We start from the raw sequence: 19,812 nt of genomic DNA, 5'->3' as shown, positions 1-19,812 counted from the left end.
GACTTGGTGTGCCATGGGACAATGTGTTACTGTATTCTGGTGGGGGATGGAAGACAAATGTCTAAGAGGCTTATTCTAGTCAGCCAGAAAGGACTTCTAAAAGATAATCAGTTCTTGAAAACCAATACTATGGGGGAAAGTGTAACCCTTTTTTTGTAGCTATTTTTTTGTAGTTCTTAGTTTTAACCAAAAGCTGTTGATTATAAATGCACTTTCTCAGAAAAAGTGGCTTAACTCACACTTTAAAATGTGTGGGGGGAAGGGCAGCTAGTTTCTTGTTCTTAGAATTTCTGATCATATTTTCCTTATGTTACTTGTGGTATTGCATCGGTTGCCTCTTCAGCAGAAGTCTATTCCCTTTCTAAGGCCTGATTCTATGTGCTGTAACATTTCTGTTAAGAGGATGAGATTTCTATCTCGAAAATGAGTTCCTGCCTGTGGGCAGTGCCTGCTGGAGTATGAGTTCTGAATTACAGATATCGCTGCACTCTGAGTCACTGGTTGGCTTTGGTGCCAAGCTTGCTTTCAGGCTACCGAAAAGCAGTCTGCGGAGAAGAACCAGGGCTGAGAGAGACTCGGCAGCGTTCGCTGATGGGTACGAGGCAGGGCTAGCGTGGCCTTTCCTCTGCGTAGGTGTGATACAGCTCGCCTGACGGTACCCAAGACTCAAGTTTGATGGAAGGGGCCGATGGTGGCAGCGTGAGCTGGGTAAGGTGTCTGTAAGGGAATACACCCCAGCAGGTCAGCAACAAAAAGCCATGGCTTCTTTCCGTGGCTGCTGGGTGGATTTAATCTAAATAAGCGCAGTGTGATGGGGCGGACACCTCTTGATCTGTGGGGAGGCTATTGGAGTGCAGCTTTTGCCTTGGCCCAGCTGCGACGGCTTGGTTATGTAGAGGCACCCCCCCCCCGTCCCCCCAAAATCCGCGGTGAAGCATCTCGTTGAGGATCATTCCTACACCCTTGGTACCGAAGAGAGCGGTGCCCCGTCCCCGCCCCTCTCGCCCCACTTTGGGAGGAAAACCCCCCCCCCAAAAACGCCAATCCGTGCAGAGAGGGGCGGTGGGGGCTCCTCGCCCCGCCCCGGCGCGGGGGGAGCCGTTCCTGGCCGCTCGGCAGCCGCTGCGGCCCGCCCCTGCGCTGGGGCTGCGCCTCCGGCCCGGCCTCGCACCGCCGGCCGCCCCGGTAGAGCCGGCGGCCGCGGCTCCTTCTCCGAGCGGCGGTAAGGCGGCGCGGCCCGGCCCGGGGAGGCGGCGGGGCCCCGGCTCTCAGCGCAGCCCTGAGGCGGCCGGCGGCGGTGAGGGGGGGTGCGGGGCTGGGAGGCCGCCGGGGCCTCCGCCGGGCCTGAGGCGGCGGGGAGGGCCCCGGGGCCCGGCAGGGCGGGGAGCGGGGCTCCGGGCGGGGGTTTGGGGGGGCTCTCGGGCCGGCGGGAGCCCTGCCTCCGGGACCTGTTCGCCGGGGTTGAGCGCTGGCCGAAGGCGGCCGTTACATCCCGTTTTCTCTGCGGGTTTCGCCCGTTTGGCGTCTGGAAGACGCCCCCGCCCCAGGCTGCGCTGCCGGGGCTCGTTTTCCCTGTTTTCCACTTGGAGCCTCTGTGGTATCTGCGGCCGGAGCCGCTGCCAGCACCCCGGCGGGGCAGTGCAGAGAAAGCGGCCTGAAACTCCTGAACCCCCGTGGAAGTATTGCAGGAAAACTGGTGCCCGGTGCTGGGGCGGGTAAGCGGGTGGTACGGTGTTTTTGTTAGGATGCCTCGTGTGCTCTTTTTTGGTAGACCCCGCTGATGGGCCGGGACTTTCAGGGCCTTACACAGAACAGGCTGCAGGTAGGGGAAAAATGGTGGAGGTTCACAAGCATCCCTTTTATTTTGGAAGAGGGACAGAAGACAGGCTGTAGCTTCACCACAGAGAGCTGAGCTGTGGCTTGCCTTTTAGTGGATTAGGAGGGAAAATAGGTTGTGATGTGGCAGGTGAAGAGAGGGAAGGAGAGGGAGTTCAGTGTTGGAAGGAAGCTTGAAGAAGGGTGGCCTTCAGGGCTTGTGTGTTTGGCCTGGAGGTAAGGGGAGCTGTCGAGTCTTACGCAGAGCGGTGGGGCCACGCTTGAAGTTAGCAGGAACTGCTTCAATCTTGTGTGTACTCCGTAGAAGCACGGTGAAGTTTATTTGATGCTGGTGTGCATCAGATGATTCGAGGACCTTTGATGAAAAGAAGCCATGGAAAATGTTTTGTTTAGATTTTAATTTGTCGGGTTTTCTCTTGTACTTTTTTTTAATTAAAAATAAATTGAAGGAAAGTGCCAAGAAGCAGACTTTTTTTCTATAAAGAGTCAGAATTGTTTCTGTGAGAGAAAGGTGATGATCACGCTTTTAGAAGAGGTATTGTCAAGCTTATTTACCCAGTGGAAAGAGGATATGTTCTAGATGCATTCTGGCAAATAATAGCTGTAATCCAGCAGAAAAGAGTAGGCTATTGCAAACTAAACCAACAAGTGTGCCTGTTTACCTCATCTGCTGAACAGTCATTTGGTAGAATGGCCTAGGAGTTCTTGTAACCACTTTCCACAGCTGAAATAGGACTTTTTTTAAACAAATGGTAATTAAATGAAATTGTTGGGTTTGAGACTGTAGTTCTTGATCTGCCATTTTATGGAAGGCGATACTTCAGGATGTAGGCTGCATGGTAGGAATGGTGGCCTGATGGGCAAAGCTGGGGGTAGTAATCATAAGACTGATTATCGTCTTGGCCCTGTCATTTATCTTCTGCGAGTCCTCAAGCAACTTAACTCACACCTCAGTTTCCCATCTGTAAGTAAGGTATACTATAATACTTCTCTACTTTTTTTAATGGTAGTGAGGATAAAGTGCAGTGAGAGATTGCAAGGCACTATGAAGTGTCACGTGCATTAAAGACCTAAGTGGGTCTTAGTTGAGTCATCTTTGTGCTTCAGACTTTGACTTCAGGAGAGTGCTTTGTGGAAGAGAATGGATAGGAAGAGCAACTGTCTAGTCTGGCTGAATGAATGTGGAAGCCTTTATGATCATGCTTTTCTTCGAGCCAAATTGAACAACACATTTCCCTCCTCTGTTTAACCAGTCCTATCTTTTTTTCTATTGCAACTGTTGCTATGATCTTCTCTGTTAACTGCTCCTTTATTAACAGAGCTCCTTGTCCTCTTGCTGCTAGAGTGTTTGCAGTAACAGACCTTTTGTCTGCTAGACTGGAGATCCACTTCTCCTGGAGTGCGTCACTGGTTTCCCACCAGTGGTTTCCCACTGGTTTCACGCTTGCATGCTGGTTTGGATGCCTTGTATTACATCTAGCTGGAGGCTATCTCTGCCTTAGTTAAGAGGGTGGCAATGTGACTGCAGCTCTGCACAGACTGCCACTTTCTTGTCCCAGCTGGGATTGTCTGTGTGTGTGAAGGGGGAGATCATCAAGTGTTTGGAGCAGGGACGTCAGTGACTCTGTTCCAGCCAAAGGTAGAGGCTAATATGGGTCTAACAATACCTGTAGTGATGTCTTGGTTTTCCTATTGTGCTGGTTTTGGCTGCGATAGAGTTGTCTTCAAAGTAGCTGGTATGGGGCTATATTTTGGACTTGTGCTGAAAACAGTGTTAGTAATTCAGGGATGTTTTCATCACTACTGAGCAGGGCTTGCACAGGGTCGAGGCCTTTTCTGCCTCTCACCCCACCCCACCAATGAGGAGGCTGGGGGGGCATAAGAAGTTGGGAGAGGACACAGCTGGGACAGCTGACCCCGACTGACCCAAGGGGTATTCCAGACCATAGGATGTCATGCTCAGCACATAAAGCTGGGGGAAAAGGGATGGGGGGACCGTTTGGAGTGATGGTGTTTGTCTTCCCAAGTAATGGTTAGGCGTGATGGAGCCCTGCTGTCCTGGAGATGGCTGAACACCGGCCTGCCGATGGGAAGTGGTGAATGAATTCCTTGTTTTGCTTTGCTTGCGTGCGCGGCTTTTGCTTTCCCTATTAAACTGTCTTTATCTCAGCCCACGAGTTTTCTCACTTTTACTCTTCTGATTCCTCCATCCCACTGTGAGGGAGGTGAGTGAGCGCCTGCGTGGTCCTTAGTTGCTGGCTGGGGTTAAACCACAACACCTGTGTAATTTATCCCATGCTTTTTATGTTTTGTCTTCTTTTTTAAAATAGAAATCATGCAGTGCTGTGGACAAGTGTTGCATGTTGGTATCATGTGCATCTAGCAAGATGATGATCCTGAGTCATTGCTGTAGAATAAAACCATTTCTTATATGCCCTGAGCTTTCCAGCTGTCCTGTAGCATCACAGTGGCGCAATCAATTTAAGCACTGATGGGGTAGGGTTAGTTATTACAGCTGTTGTATGAAAATAAAAAAATCTCAGTGCTCTGTTTTGTATTTCTGTGCTGTTGTTTGCTTATGCTGCATCCTCTTCAGTGTAGTCTTTGATGCTGCAAGTATTTTTTCCTAGTAGCTGTGAGGTGCCTCTGGAGGCTGTATCTCTTGCCGAGAGTTTGTTTCTTTCAAATTTTGAAAATGGGGATGGTGGGATAATAGGTGAAAGCTTGCTTTTTTTTGTTTTTTGTTTTTTGTTTTGAAAGGCAGACTTCTCCTGACTTCCTACTTCACAGAACATCCAGGTTATTTAATTGAGTTAGAGACATCATATGGTCTCTAATAGATTTTTGTAAAATTGAAGTCTGAACAGTAGTAGCTTCCTGTGTGATAGAGAGTTTTCAATGATAAGCTGTGCAAATTACATTCTTTGGAGGGAAATCTGAATATGAAATAAGTGAAGATAATGAATGGTGAGACATGCTTTTCTAATGGTCAGTTTTTCAGTGTAACTTTGGGTACACTGCAGGTATCTGTGATGTAATATAAATATTATTTAATATCTAATGTTTAATAAACTAATATTTTAAATACTATAACTATGTTCTTTGCTGTCCTAATGTTTGAGTGTTTTTTTTTTAAATAATCCTGATATTTTATGCATAAGTCATGACTCTTGCATGGAATGAAAATATGGGAGTAGAATTTTATGTTAATTTATGCCTAGTCCTTTTCCTGCTTCTTAATGCTTTTGGATGGTTCCGTGAAAATTTTCAAGTTCTGAGCAGCTGGGGCAGATCATAGTTCAGGAGTACATTATGTTCAGGAAGCTTTATTATTATGTAGTGGGAAAATGTCTCATTTGGCATAACCTTTTTGTGAAACATGTCTGTAATACTATTCTGAAGGTGTTTTTCACTGCTGTCGTAAGCAATGCAAAGAAAGAAAATTAAATATGTTGGGTTTTTTTCTAATCTGTATGCATTATGGTGAGGGAACAGTTTCAGATTTTTCGAGAACTTACTAGGAATGCGGATTAAGTAAAAGGTAGCTGTGTTGAAAGCATCCCGTTTTGTGTAAGATGGGAAGTGAGTCATTGAGTCCAGGTCCCCTACCATTACGGGAATTATGTCATATAATTCCACATAAGAATTCTTTCATTCTTAATTTTTTCTTAATCAGAAGAACTCCTGGTGATGTTTACCCACTCAGCCATGTCAGAAAATGCTTATTCATTCCTTTTTCATCTTTTTTCTTTTTCTGAAGAGAACCAACTGAAAATGTCTCAGAATCCTGACAAGCCACATTCAAGTGAAGAAAAGTTGAGTGGTTTGGAGGATGGTCAAGAGGAGAGCTTGGATAACCCGGACCAGTCTATCAGAAAAAGAATACGACAGAGTGCTCCAGGGTCACACAGAGATGAGACACCGAAGTGTAAGTGAAACTGCTTTATTTAAAAAAAAAAAAAAGGTAGATCTATAATTTTTTGGCAGAGACAATCCTGGCATTTTATAGCATTCTGTGCAAGTTTGACTGTTTTGCGATTAAATATTGTGTGACTCCTGATCATTTGCTTTGAAACTGTAACACCTCTGTCCCCATTTTGCTTTAGTACTTAATTGTACACAATAACCATGTTGCTCTGAGCCATGTATATCTTAAATACCTTTGCATGTCTGCAGCCACAGTAACGATAAGCACTACTCCAGTATATTCTAACTAAACTGTTGCTGCTGTTTACATTATCAGCTGAAACTTCTGGATTGTTGCAGCCTGTGTTTCTACTGCAGGGCAAGGGAGGCTGTTATCAACAAAGTAATGTCCTGTCATCCCCCTCCCAATACAGATTAAAAGTTGCATGTTTAATCCTAATATTACTTCTAGTGTTAAGCAGGACTCCATGTTTTAAGCTTACTCCTAGGGCATCTTTTTCTTTGTCATTCTGCTTTTAACATGAGGAGATGGATGCAATATGGCTACCAATTATTTCTGGCAAATCTATAGATAAAACTAAGGGAAAGTTTTCTGGTCCCAGGGATTCAATTCGAAGAGGCAGAATTGCTCAGATAACTAGCTCCAAACTTCTGTAGAGAGTGTCTCAGCATGTAACATTTTATTTGTTGCATTCTTTTTATTTTTTAATAGTGTTCATTATTACTTGAGGTTTAGTGTTGTGTTTAGTGTCATGTTACACAGAGGAGATGTTCTGAGGGAGTATATGTGCTTATGTCTTGCTGATTGCCTGATAGGAAATGCGGTGTATGTATGGAGAGAGGCTACGAACATGTGAAAGTAAAATGCCTAGCACAGTCTTGCACTGCATTGTACCACAAAGAAGTTGTTGGTCTCAGGTCTTCCCCTTTTGTAAGGGAGCAGATATAATATGAGAACGAAGTAACATGATTTAAGAGCATTCTTTGGTAAATGAAAGAGTCTTAGCTTTTAGTGCATCCACTGCTAGAGTGAAGTCATTTGGCAGTCAGACAAAAACACTCTCATTCAGCTGTGAACTTTGTTGTCTTGCTCGTTCTTCTCAGAATATCAATCCTTGCTGTGTTCCCGGAGTCACTATGCAAGATTAAGCTCCAAGCAGAAGGAAATAAGGGTTTAGGAGGGGTGCACGAAAAGAGCAAGTTATTAATGAAAAATTCACACATTGGAACTGTACTGCATGTACTTGGAACAGCTCTGAATGGCAGACAAGTGGTGGACAGTTACTTTTAAAGGGCCTTTTCTATGTTACTAGCTTAAGTCCAATCAAACTGGATTATCACATGAGGCAGTCAGGAGAGTTTGCCTAAAACATATCTAGGCGAACGCAGCCTATGAAGATCCCTTTTGGGGAAAATGAAGATCTTTCATTTGGGGAATTAGTATGTTACTCCTATGACCGGACTGTAGTTAAAGTGAATGAACTACAGAGAGGAATCGCTCCATTAGGACAATTCTGTTGTGGCTCTTTCCCCCGCTTTCGCTCCGCTAAATGTTTTCTGGAGGAGCTGAGATGAGCCTTGCCATTCTTGTCTGCCTCGCCTGAGGACACTAACGATCTAGCCTTCTCCTTTTTCTCAAATACCTGGACCAGGGAAGAGCTGTGGTGCTTTTTCTAATTTCTGGCAAGGCATTACTGGGCACCCACACACGCTGCTTGCATTGATGTTAGCGCAGCTAGGAGGAATCTTTACCACAAAGAATCAGTGTGAACAGGTTGCAGTTGGCTTCGTGGGGATGGGATCACGCCCTTAACCAGCGTGGCCTACACTCTTGGCACCTTCTCTGCCTTTATATTGACTTGTCTTTAGGGCTGTGACACTTCCTGCACTACAGCAATGTTAGTAGTGTCCCAGGAGGATGTTATGTAGTCCAGAACAATTAGGAACTGTAATTTCCAGTGCGTCCAGGAAGCAAATTAAGTTTTCTGAAACTGTCCCTGTCCCTCTTCTGCCTTCTAGACTTCTACTGTCAGTCACTACCTTTCTCTCTTGCTTAATGGAAACTGGCCTGATTTTTCAGGTCTGGTGCTTTCTCCTACTCAATTGTACACTCCAGGGCCCAATTTGAAGCTGCTTGCCCATCCTTGTCAGTCCCAAATGCCTGCCAGAGGAAGAGGTCTTAGGCATTGGTGCTGGGCCTAGGTCTTGACATCCTTTGTTGCTTGGACGATGGCCTCTTGGGGAAAAAAGAGAGTATGGAGAAGTGCCAGTTGCACTGGAAGTAGTGAGAATAATTAGCTACTAGTGTGTTATTGCTTAATGTTAATGGTGGCTTGTTTGCCGACTGCTTTAGAGATGAAGTCACTTCCTTGAAAAAAATAAAATTGAACTGACAGCATCTGCACAATAATTGGGGAAATAGTGCGGTGAAAATACTAGTATTTTTAATGATTTCTTCCTACACTGTGGAGAAAGATGCTAAGATGCTATTAAGCAGTTGTAAAGAAGTGTGTGTGGGGGGTTGTTTGTTTTTTTGAAAAGAGCTTAGTAGAACTTGGAAGCAAATGACATACTGAGCCCAGAATATCAACTGGGGTTCACTCCTGTGTTTTCTGTAATAGTCCAAACCTGTGTCATCTACCAGCTGGGAAAGAGAGGGAAGGAAAGGAGAAGAAACTTCAGGTGATACTGTCTTTTGGCCCTCTGTACTGTTAAGAAGGTGGAAAAGGTCCAAAAGTATTAGCAGACTATTTTCCACAGACTTTTATAGATAACTGCCTGACAGATTAATTTGTGTTGCAGCTAGTCCTCCTCGGCCTGTGTCAATAGAAGAGCTCATGGAAACAGCTAAGGGAGTAACCAACATGGCGTTAGCACACGAAATTGTTGTTAATGGAGACTTCCAGATAAAACCAGCTGAATTACCAGAACACAGGTAAGATTGTTACCAAATAGATACATAAATAAGATTTGCATTGGTAGAACTGCAGAACAGCTCTAGTGGGTTAGGTAAAGGCTCTGGCTAGTATCTTTTCTGGCAGTGCCTGGTAGCAGGTAGGAAAGACCATAAGAAGAAGGTAGTAAACATGCAGTTTGCTTCCCCAGAAATGTGTGCATGTGAAAGGTGAACCTCTTGGAGTAATCGTTTGGGCATGTGTGGTGCAAATCCCAGTGTAGTGTGGTTTCTGTCGGTGTCCCCTTGTCCCAGAAGTCTGAGGCTGCAGTCTTGTGAATACCCAAGTCTAGCTGCAGGTGCAGGTAGTGCTCTTAGCAACTTTTAAGCTTTCACTGCCTGTGGGAGTAAGATGAAACTCTGATCATTTTAGCTTTTTCTGACTGTTTCTCCAGGGATTTTTGGGGGAGAGATTCCTATGTTTTATTAGGTTAGTCCTTGCTCCTTTTAAGTCTGAAGTCTTTCCTTCTCTGTCTGACCTCCAGTAATTCTATCCCCTGCTGAAAGGGGAGAGGGAGAATAGAAGAAGCTTTGATATCTGGTCACATATTGGCCAGCGTAGCTGACCCAGTCCTATCTACAGATGCTTGCTCTGCTTTCACACAGAGAGATGTGGCTGACAATGTGTTATCTGGGCTGATTTGTGAAAGCGAGTGCATATTTCATGGAAGGAAGTTGGCCCACATTGGAACCAGTGGTGTCTGAAGGTGTCTGCATTTAAGAGAGACCTGAGCACATCACCTTCACAGGCACTGCAGGAGAACATGCTACAGATGGCTCTTAGAAGACTGGCATTGGTTGTCCTCTATAGAAATTGGTCATACTGAGACAAAAGATCTGATGCCCGTCTCCACCAAAACATGATGACAGTGGTTCCCGTTAGCATTAGTAATGAGAGGATGTTGCTTGGAACTAGAATTGTCCTTGACTGAAAAGGCAGTAATGGGAACAGTCTCATCTTCCCTTTTCACCTGGTCTATCGCTGTCTTTCCAGCTCTGACACCAGCATATTATACCAGTGGTATTTTATTAAAGGCTGTGGACTGCTAAACAATAGTAACCAAAGAAAATGTGCTTATGCTATTAAATACACTGAACCTCATAGTCCCAGCAGGAATTGCCTCTGAGTAAGGGTTGAATGGGGCTGATGAGGGTCTTTGCCATACTTTGTTCACTTGTCTCGGCCTCTAAGTTGGTAGGAAACAGAATTGTGGCCTCCTTAAATGCTGAGGACAAACAACATTTAACTGAGCTAGCACATGACAACAGACATCTCTGTTGTCCATCAAGACTCATATTTTAGAGCTCAAGCAATGATTTGATCTGTCTTCTCAGCACCATCTGTCAGCGTGTGCCTTGTCTATTAGACAGACCCAGGCAGTGTGGCCCAGTCCTCCTTTGTAGCCTTTCTGTAGGTCATGTGCAGTTCATCTGTGGCCCCACGAACTGGGACCTGTCTCTAGCCTGCACAAATGCTGCCTCTGAAGCAAGCATTTGCAAAGTACGCCTGAGACATGCAGAGCTCATTCTCCCCAATCTACGTTATCTTCTCTGTCTCAGCATCTTTTGGGGCAACTTCCATCAGGTGTTTTCTGCTCGGCAGTTGATGGCCGAGAGTAAATGCTTCATATAAAGTCCCACAGTTAAGAGAGTGCTGTTCTAATCAGTGTCTGCTTCTTCTCCGTGTTCCTTCACATGGATTTCTCACATGAAAATGTGCTGTGATAGTGGATAACTTTTCTGGTATGCCTCAGTGCCATAAAATTGATCCCAGCATTTTTCAGGGAAGAAGGATTTTAGCATGTTTTCTTTTTTCCATCCTTTCTTCTTTCCCCACCACCTTTAACAAAAAGAAAAAAAAAAAGAAAAAGGAGGGAAAGAGCTGGGGATCCATGCTGTACTTTGGAAAGTTGGATGCTTTTGCTCATAGTGGCTGTAGTTGTTCAGCAGAGTGGCTGATTTAGATCTCTTCACTTGATCACAGAAACAGATGTATCACAGAGGTCACCTTGCTCGGGAGTGCCTGGGCTTTGTGATGGGCCGGGCCTTCTTTAGTACGAGATCCCTGTATTTGGCTTTTGTGAGGGTTTTGTGTACAGCTATTTAGCACCTGGGAAAGAAAGAGCAGTCATTCAGATTTTGCTTGAAGAGGGACCCTGGAATCTTCCTTGAGTTAAATGTGGGTTTTTTTGTGCGTCTCAAGCTCAGAGCCCCCTGCGGCTTGAATGTACGTGGAGACAAATGGTTGGAGGAGAAAGCAGTTGTGACTGCATTTGCAGTTGGATATACTGTCAGTAGAGCCCGCATTGGCTACTCGCAGAAGTTCCGCAGGGCATAAGTGCCTCTGGGTGCTGCCTGAACCTCAGCTGCACATGGAGTCAGAGCCTTGGGAACCTGGTGTTTGTTGTGGGCATTCTTTGTGTACGTGTGAGCATTTTACTTCTTTGGTGTTGAAGTTAAACATGGTGTGAACAGGAGGCTGCCGGCTGAAGAGGAGTAACTTTCCGTATTTTGAATTAGGAATTGGTACTGAAGCAGTGGAATTCATTTGTTTTTTTTACACAGACTGGACTGGGCCTTTACCTCAGAGTAGCTGCAATATTTAGGCATTGAAATGCAGAAGCTTTTGTGTCAGGAAGTTTCTTCATTTCTGTTAGGTTTACTTAAGGAATTTTACTTAGTAGAATTGCATTTACTTAGTGAGGCTTTTGAAAGGAACATGAATACTGGTCTTTTGAAGACAAGCTGTAATTTTTGTGATTTCTTTTTTTTTTTTCTTCCAGTTATTTAGTTTAGAGGTAGCATATGATAGATACCTTCAAGGATTTTAATTTGTAGCCGCCTTTGCTTGTGCGTAACCCTTTATTAGGATATAAGCCATTCCAAATCCTGTGTCCAGTTTTTCTTGCTTTTCTGAGTAACTTAAAATGACAGATCTCTTCTCTGTTAATTGTCATATATTCATTATTGCATTATATTCATATTATTACATGCTGTTCTTCAGGAGCAGCAGGTTATTTTTGTAAGGTGATGCAGAGACAAGTATTGTTCTTTTTAACTGGTCATATTTATCCACAGCTTAGAAAAAAAAGTAAGAGATATTGTGCATAAAGCTTTCTGGGATTGTCTGGAAGCTCAGCTAAAGGAAGACCCACCGACATACGACCATGCAATTAAACTATTGGGAGAAATTAAAGAGGTAAGATGATGTGATAGCAAGGTAAATTATTGAATTTGAGTAGCCGCATTGATACGAATGAGCAAAAGTGGTTGAAGTTTGGCTTTTCATAAAGGACTGTCTTGGTCTTTTTCATTACTGTATCATTGTCTGTGAACATATGTAAGTAAGTTGTATAACTCCAGAGGAGAAATTTGAATGTAAAAACAAATGCAAAACCATGTAAGATGATTAAAAGGTAAGTAATACTAGTTTCGTAATTCCAAGCTTCCTTCATGTTATGGCAGTGGTATTAGTTATGGAATCAATGAGATACCCCAACACTGGGCTGACAAAACCGAGCACAGTAGTCTTAAGTATGATCTGTACTACAGAGTATTTACCACTTAGTAACTTCAGTGTCATACAGAATGAGGTGAAACATTTGGAGTTGGTGAATGGTTGGTTAAAAAAAAAAAAAAAAAAAAAAGAGATTCCACTTGTAAAGGGCAATTAGTTTCAATAAAGAGTGGTTCAATAACTGGTTTGATCTTTGTAGTCTTTGACATGTAGAACTAATGCACTGTTAAAAACTTTCCATTTCAGAATCTCCTGTCTTTCTTGTTGCCCGGTCATACTAGACTGAGAAGCCAGATTATGGAAGTTCTTGACCTGGATTTGATAAAACAGGAGGCAGAGAATGGGGCCCTTGACATTTCTAAACTGGTCGAATTTGTTATTGGGATGATGGGGACTCTCTGTGCTCCAGCTCGAGATGAAGAAATTAAGAAACTGAAAGATATTCATGAAATAGTTCCTCTGTTCAGGTACTGAAACGGTATTTATTAGTTATGTTGAAAGTCCCTTAAATAATTTTAGATGGTGGGGAGGGGGAAGGTATGTGTGCCAGCAGGGAAACCTGCAGATCTTTGTAGAAAAAAAGAGTGATAGGGAAAGGGATATAGTTGTGGGTGTGAACGGGAGAGATGCTCCAGAAGTCTTTAACAAGGACCGTATTTGTTCTGGTGAATTGGAGTATTTGTCTGGCTCCTGCATGTCACTGAAGGACATTTTCTTAAATGCCAAATGCATATAAGCCTTAAGATAGCTGGTGAATGGTCAATTTGTATTAGAACTTACTATCGACAGCAGGAGGGGGAAATATAGCAAGTAGGAGCATAGGAAAAAGTTTGTCCTTTCCCCCCCTGTTTGAGCTCTCTTTACCCCCCCACCCCCCCCGTATAATATCCTTTCAGTGCTAAAGGGTGTGTACATACCACATATGGGAGCATAGAGGCTTCTGCTTTGTCACCGTGTTCTCAGTTGAACAGCTCAAGGTCTCAATAGTTAGAAGAAACTTCATTAATCTTGTTGTTTTCTAATTTGATAAGCTTCCAAGACTTCAGGATTGACTTGGCAGAAATATTGCCAGCAGGAATTAGGTTGCTTTGAAATTTAGGTGGTTTTCTTTGGTGGGTTTTTTATTTTTGGTTGTTGTTTGTTTTCCTTTTTTTTCCCTTTGGGTCTGATTATTTGCTTCCCACTGAGGTTGGCTTTATAGGCTGCCAACAGAGATAGTATGCAAGCTTGGAAACCCAGATGTCTTTTCATGTATTCAACATATGATATTGCACATCCTGGGAAATAGAATCTCTGGGGCTAGTAAAGTTAACTCCATGGAGGCTTTTTACAGGAGAGCAAGATTTATTTCCTACTTGGAAGAGGCACATGCATGCATGTACATGCTTACTCAAGCTTTCTCTCGTCTCATGCTCTTAAATTGTTAAGCAGCCTGTTAATGTTTCCCATGCATGTTTTTGCTCTTTCCTTAGACAATCTAGAATAATTCTTGTAAATAGTACCTCGTAAACATCTGCAGCCTTGAATAACTTTTTCTGTTTGTTTGTTTAGAGCAATTTTCTCTGTATTAGACCTAATGAAAATGGATATGGCAAACTTCGCTGTCAGTAGTATTAGGCCAAAATTAATGCAGCAGTCTGCTGAATATGAAAGAAAGAAGTTTCAGGAGTTTCTTGAGAAACAGCCAAGTATGACTTTGTTCCTTTCTTTCTTCCCCTCTGACCTCCCAGTAAACTGCGTGTCTTTCTTTGCTTGTAGATCATGAAAAGAAATCAGATTTTTTTTTTATAAGCAAGTTAGTTCTAGAATTCTTATGGTAAATGACAGTTTGTGCCCCCAAACTGTGGTTTGAAAAAATCTGCTGGAACAGCAGTTCTGCACTTAGTACACTGGAGTTTAATTTCATTTCAATACAGTGTAGGGCATAATTACCTAGCATCATCTCACCTCCAATTTCCTGTAGCTGTGTGGTTTTAATTTTGGTTTAGATGTTCTGCTTAATGCAATAAATGAAATGCATGTCAATAACTAATATCATGGGTATTAGTAATAGTAACTAATGGGATTATTTGGAAATTATTGGTGGAAAAACCTAACTTTGAAAAGGAATTTTCTTAACAAGGTTTTTTTTTTCCCTGCTCTTCCAGATTCTTTAGACTTTGTCACAAGGTGGTTGCAAGAAGCAGCAGACGATCTTGCAAAGCTGAGATGTAAAATGTTGCCTCCCCACTGTAGTGATGATGGTGCCACTGGTGGAGCTTCTGCCTTGTGCTCCACTGCTGTACAAAATCAGGCCTATCTGAAGCTCCTAAAGTGGGATCATGTAAACAGGCCTTTTCCAGAAGTAGGTATTTAACAGAAAAATCTATTTCTGTGCTTGTTCTACTTTTCTATTTCTGGGATATAACAGAAGCTGTTTGAATTTGTAGCCTTGCAACAAGTACAATACTGAAATGTTTCTCTCTTGATGGAGAGCTCTTGGCAGCTCTTAGGTACTTCTTTTTCAGTATTGAAACTTAGTTGGAAAAGAGGAGTTAATTCTTTTCATTTTGTTCCTGATACTTGGCTGCTGAGCATGTATTGTGTCTTTGTCTTATCTTCACTGCTGTGAATAGGTAGGCATGACAATGTCACTTCACAGCCCAGCATACTGACTTTATTCTGTGCTGGCTTCCTCCTTCCCTGCAGACGGTGCTAATGGACCAGACCCGCTTTCAGGAAATACAGCTGGAGCTGGAGCAGCTCCTCTTGACTGGGACAGTCCTTCTGGTCACGTTCAGCGCAGCAGGCTCAGCGCTCGTTGATATGCCTGGATTTGCGGAGAAAATCAAAACCATTGTCAAGGTGCTGCTGACAGGAATGCATCTTCCGTGAGTATTGAATAGTCCTAGTAACAGAGGCGGGCATAGTTCTGCTTTCAGCCTAGTAAATAATCAGTTTAAGCCTTTCTCTGGATGTGGACTGCAGAATATGTAGAGGAAGTGATGATGGCTGTTTATGAGCCCAGGCTGACAATTTTTATTTGGCTTACTCAGAACTGTCTTGTCTTGCTCTGTTATTTTCTGATATTTACATGCTCCTTTTTTCAGAGTATGTTTTTCGTGATGCCTGGTTGGCACATGACAGTGCAAACAGCTAACCATGCTCACAGTTTGGGCCAAGCTCCCTTTAGAATTTGAGTGTGGTACAGTAAGGTGCTTGCAGATTTAGAATGATTGCTGTGCACATTATGGGTTGGTAACTGTTTTTTGCATGAGTCAGAGCTGTCAGTATAGACTGAAAGTCAGCTCTTATTTGTATGGATTGTTCAGGCTGGAAATCTTTAATGCTATCGTACCTCCTCGTTTTATATCTCAACTTTATTTTTCATATATATAAAAATGGGTTATTCTTTGTAGTTCTGGCTTTATCTGGATTACGCTGCTTCTATTACATTCGATAAATAAGGCAACTATAATTGGATTGTTTATTTTTAAAAGATGGGAAAAAAAGTGAATAACTAAAATAGCTAAGTAACGCTCCACTCCACATTCTCTAGGTCCTTTAACCTGAAGGAATCTTTGGCTACCATCGGTGAAAAGGTGTGTGCTGAAGTTAACAGCTGCCTTTCCCAGCATGGGTTTACACCATTCTCACCTGAGAGAGAGACTGTACTTAAAGGACAAATCCAAGCAGTGGCCAGCCCGGATAACGCCATATGCAAGCTAATAGGTATGCTTTGACAAAAACGCTCTGTTCTCAAGTGACCGCTCATCTGTCTTTGTAAAACTGTTGGTGGCGTGTCATGCATGGTTTCTCATTTAATCTGTTTCAAATACTTGTTTACTATGTTCAGGCTTTCTGTATTTTACATGAGATTACATACACTATTTCTAATTGACTATCTCTTTTGAAAACAAACCAAAACCCTTGGTCCAATTTTTCCAGATTCTCGAATTCAAAAGTTTCTGGAGAATTATCTTGCATCTAGTCACCAGAAATCATTACCTGCTATTCCTGGAGGATTAGGCCCTATTCAAAGAGAGCTGGAAGAGATTGCTGTCAAGTATGTTCGTCTTGTCAACTACAACAAAATGGTCTTCAGCCCTTACTATGATGCAGTCCTTGGCAAAATACTGACTAAGGAAGAATCCCAGCTTGTAGGGAAGTCAGAAGAATCATAAAACAAGTTTGTATGCTACCAATACGGTATTGTCAGCTATTTAAAAAAAATTGCACCAATATTTGTCTAGGAAAACAGCTTTCCGTGTAAATAGTGGTTCCTTTTAATTCACTAGTGATGATTGATGAGGAAATTACATGAGATGCAAGAGGGGTGCTGAAGTAAATGATGAAAGAGAGATGCATTTTTAATGTAAGTATGCAACCTGGGGGGGTATGTCTTGGTAGTCTTCTGGCTGCAATTTTTAGATTTTTGAGCTGATGCTAGGTAGGACAAGTTTAAGAACCAAACTTTGTATTTAAGTGGCTCATTTTAGGGCATTTTACTCTAATTTACCGTGAATTTAGTTTAATTAATCCAGAGCAGATTAGCAATGGTTCTTCCCAGAAGGGGTGATTTGGCTTTAAAAATATCTTGCTTTAAAGACTTAAGAAGAAAGCTAAAATTCTAGATAAGAGAAAATTTAACAGGGCAAAAAACAAAGCCAAACAGCACTTTACTGTAACATTATAATTAGTATGGTAGGCTACTAGTTTTTTCTGCATTTTTAATAGCATTTTTTTGCTGTTTACCTGCAGATGTTACAAAACACATAATATATTTTTGTAGCAAATTTTCTGGTTATTTGGTAACTGTCCTCTGCTATGTACAGTACTTACAAAGGTGGCAATCTTATAGATTGCAGCTGTATTTATCTCTTGTAAAGACTTCAGAAGGGCAGAGCTAAAATGTTTTGATAAAAGTGGCATTTCTTACCTTTTTTTTGCTAGTAGTTTACTCCTTTTTATGTGAAATACTAATTTTAAAGTAAATCTTTGTCACTTTCAGAAGGTGGATTTAAAGTGTGTGAAACTTTAGGCTGAAAATTTTACTTGTTTTTTAAAACTACAACTGGAGATGGTTGCATATTCAATCATGTCTTCAAAAATATCCAGGAAGTGCAGAGCACTATCATCAGAAGTGTAAGTGATTTTAATGTAGTGTGAGAAGTGAATGATTTAATGTTAGTTTGAATATACAGGGAATATTTTCAGTAGAAGATTTTTTTTCACTTTGTAAAGGTGTTCTTGAACCTTAAAATATTTGTAGGTCTTGAATTTAATTAGCTACATGTTGTATAGATGAGTGTTCAGAGAAGAGTTCAATGATCTTACAGCCTTACTGCAATTTCAAACTCAGCTGGGAGGTAAGTACATTTGAAATTTTCCTCTAGTTGAGCACAATGCTGTATTACAGTAATCAAAATTTGATGATGTTATGAAAGCAAAGTTCATAGTTACAAACAGTGTGTCCCAAGTACTAGACTATCCAAAATAGAATGTGTTGTCTTCTTTAAAAAAAAACCCAAAAAACAAGTTATGTAAAATAAATAAATAAAAGGGCCCTTTTATTGCAAACATCCAGGTTCATTTTATTAATCAACTAGTCAACCAGAATAATAGAACTTCTAGAAGGAAGCAGTTGATTATGGATCAGTGTTGATGCTTCCCTTTCCAGTTTTACTTTAAAGGTCAGTGTGGATATAGCTGCACTAACTTTGAGTTTGGAGGGAGGTGGGTTAAGTAAGACCTTTTATTCCATATTAGCCTGTGCAACTGTAAAACAAATCTTTTCTCATTCATTACAAACACCCTTCCCCAGGGGAAAAAACCCCACCAAAACCGTGTAAGAGATCACCAGCTCAGAAGTGATTTTTCTCTTGGCTAAATGTACTCCGATAGCAAAATAGATGTCTGTCTTTGCATGTTTCTTTGGTAACTCAAGAATTAGTAGGTTGGTTAGCCAGAAGGAAAAAAAAAAAAAAAAGTTCTGAGTAGGTTTTTGGTGTGGTCTATTTCATTGTTTGAATCAGCAAAGGATACTACAGAGGTCTTCGAGATTGCTGCATCTGCTTACTCTACTTTGTTATTAGTGCAGGATCCACCTCAAAATATAGCCTATAGCTCTGCAGCTCCAAAAAATTAATTCAGTAGTTTGCATAACAAAAGAGCTACCAGAAACATTATTGCTAGAGATATAAAAAAATAAATAACCAAGACAAAGCTGTTTTCATTTTTGTTAAATGAGAGTTGCACAAGTTATAAATTGCTGCTGTTATTTTATATGGTAGTATTGCCTAGAAGCTGCCTTTAAAGGCCCCTGTGAATTACGCATACTGCAAAAATTTAGATGCTGTAGGGGATGATCTCAGTGATGTGGGGATGAACAGCATCATGGTGAAACAACATACTTAGAAAAGGCTTTGGAAAGTACGTGGTTGGTGCCAGAATGAATGGGACTGCATTATCAATAGATAATTGTACTTACTTAATCTAGGAGATGGCTGCTCCCAGTTCTGGACTTCAGGGTCCAGAAGTCCATGACGGCCAGCTCCTGCTTACTCTGACATCGAAGCATGGGTCGTGCTGCCACTAGTGCATGCGTACCGCTCGCAGGGTCGATACCGTAAGTCCCATCTCTCCTCATAGTCAGGGTTTGACCCTCAGGCTGCATGTAGAAAAAAGTGCAGTACCCGCATCTGGCTCCAGTCTCGCCTTTGGGGAGTACACACGGTAGGAGCGAGCGCCTCCGTGGGTGGGTGATGGTGGCCTTTCAACAGCAAAGATCTAAAGAGTCTGTAATAAATGCTCACAGGTACAAATCATGTTAATCATTTTCCCAGGTTGTTTTTTTAATGATAGTGGTTGACAAATAGTTTCTCTAGATCCTCTTTAAAAGAAATAGGGAAATACTATTAAGTGGCAGAGCAAAAAAGAAATTCTAGGATTGATAAGGCCAGACCCTACTTCCATATGAACTTCTATATGGTTACACGTATGCTGTTTCACCTTTTAGTCTGATGGATAGGAGCGCTGACCTACAGTCATCTCTACTGCTGGTGGCACCAATGTTTTTCAACTTGTCCAAGTATCTGAATTTCCTGTAGTCCACGGGGGTTCTTATGGTCTTACCAGAGTGCAATTCTGAATAGTCAATTACAAGTTAAAATCTAAAGTATGCATAGAAACTGCTTTGAAAGTTCATATAGTGTTTTTGTTAGCTTGTTTGAAAATAACAGGTTAAACTATGTAGCTAATATATTAACATTTAGCTTTGTACATTAAGTGGAAGACCAATGCAGTTACCCAGGAACAGACTGTGTTAGCTAGTACTCCTGGACAATCCACATTAGAAATATGTACCGATGTAAGATATGTCTTACGATACTGTCTTCTTTAAACAGTCATGGAATTAAATGCAAAAGTATACTGTATCCTCTAAAAAAAGGAAAAAAAGCTAATTCTAATATGTATGCTCTGATCAATTTCCTGTGATGGTCTTATTAACATCGCTTTTGAAGTGGCTGAGTAATATTTAAGAAGTAACTTGTTGTGTTTGAATAAAACCAGAATGAGGCATGATGTTATGGATATCCTT

General features: G+C 42.0%; 1 protein-coding gene across 6 annotated transcripts; it reads left to right on the top strand.

Moving 5' to 3' along the window:
* Positions 1–517: 517 nt before the first annotated feature.
* Positions 518–19,793, top strand: TCP11L1 (t-complex 11 like 1). Of its 6 annotated transcripts, XM_075048191.1 has the most exons (11): positions 1,098–1,222; positions 5,597–5,764; positions 8,566–8,698; positions 11,795–11,915; positions 12,480–12,700; positions 13,785–13,921; positions 14,381–14,577; positions 14,922–15,103; positions 15,772–15,944; positions 16,161–16,401; positions 16,511–19,793. In XM_075048191.1, the coding sequence occupies exons 2-10, from the start codon at positions 5,611–5,613 to the stop codon at positions 16,394–16,396; spliced, it is 1,554 nt and encodes a 517-aa protein (XP_074904292.1). In that variant the 5' UTR covers positions 1,098–1,222; positions 5,597–5,610; the 3' UTR covers positions 16,397–16,401; positions 16,511–19,793. The 6 variants fall into 6 exon arrangements, with proteins under 6 accessions (XP_074904288.1, XP_074904292.1, XP_074904286.1 ...); XM_075048187.1 differs by lacking the exon at positions 1,098–1,222 and adding an exon at positions 518–708 and having other exon boundaries at positions 16,161–19,793; XM_075048185.1 differs by having other exon boundaries at positions 16,161–19,793.
* The last annotated feature ends 19 nt before the right edge of the window (positions 19,794–19,812 follow it).

The sequence above is a fragment of the Buteo buteo genome, chromosome 16, assembly GCF_964188355.1.
Source record: "Buteo buteo chromosome 16, bButBut1.hap1.1, whole genome shotgun sequence".
NCBI classification, from domain to species: domain Eukaryota; kingdom Metazoa; phylum Chordata; class Aves; order Accipitriformes; family Accipitridae; genus Buteo; species Buteo buteo.
Note: the sequence above shows the minus strand (reverse complement) of the source record. Positions and strands in the feature narration are given on the sequence as shown.

Bases quoted from the DNA above. Each gene is read 5' to 3' on its own strand.
- TCP11L1 (XM_075048187.1), top strand. From the start codon at position 5,611: ATGTCTCAGAATCCTGACAAGCCACATTCAAGTGAAGAAAAGTTGAGT. The intron at 12,701-13,784 runs GTACTGAAACGG...TTGTTTGTTTAG, and splicing joins GAAATAGTTCCTCTGTTCAG to AGCAATTTTCTCTGTATTAG. The intron at 15,104-15,771 runs GTGAGTATTGAA...CACATTCTCTAG, and splicing joins CTGACAGGAATGCATCTTCC to GTCCTTTAACCTGAAGGAAT.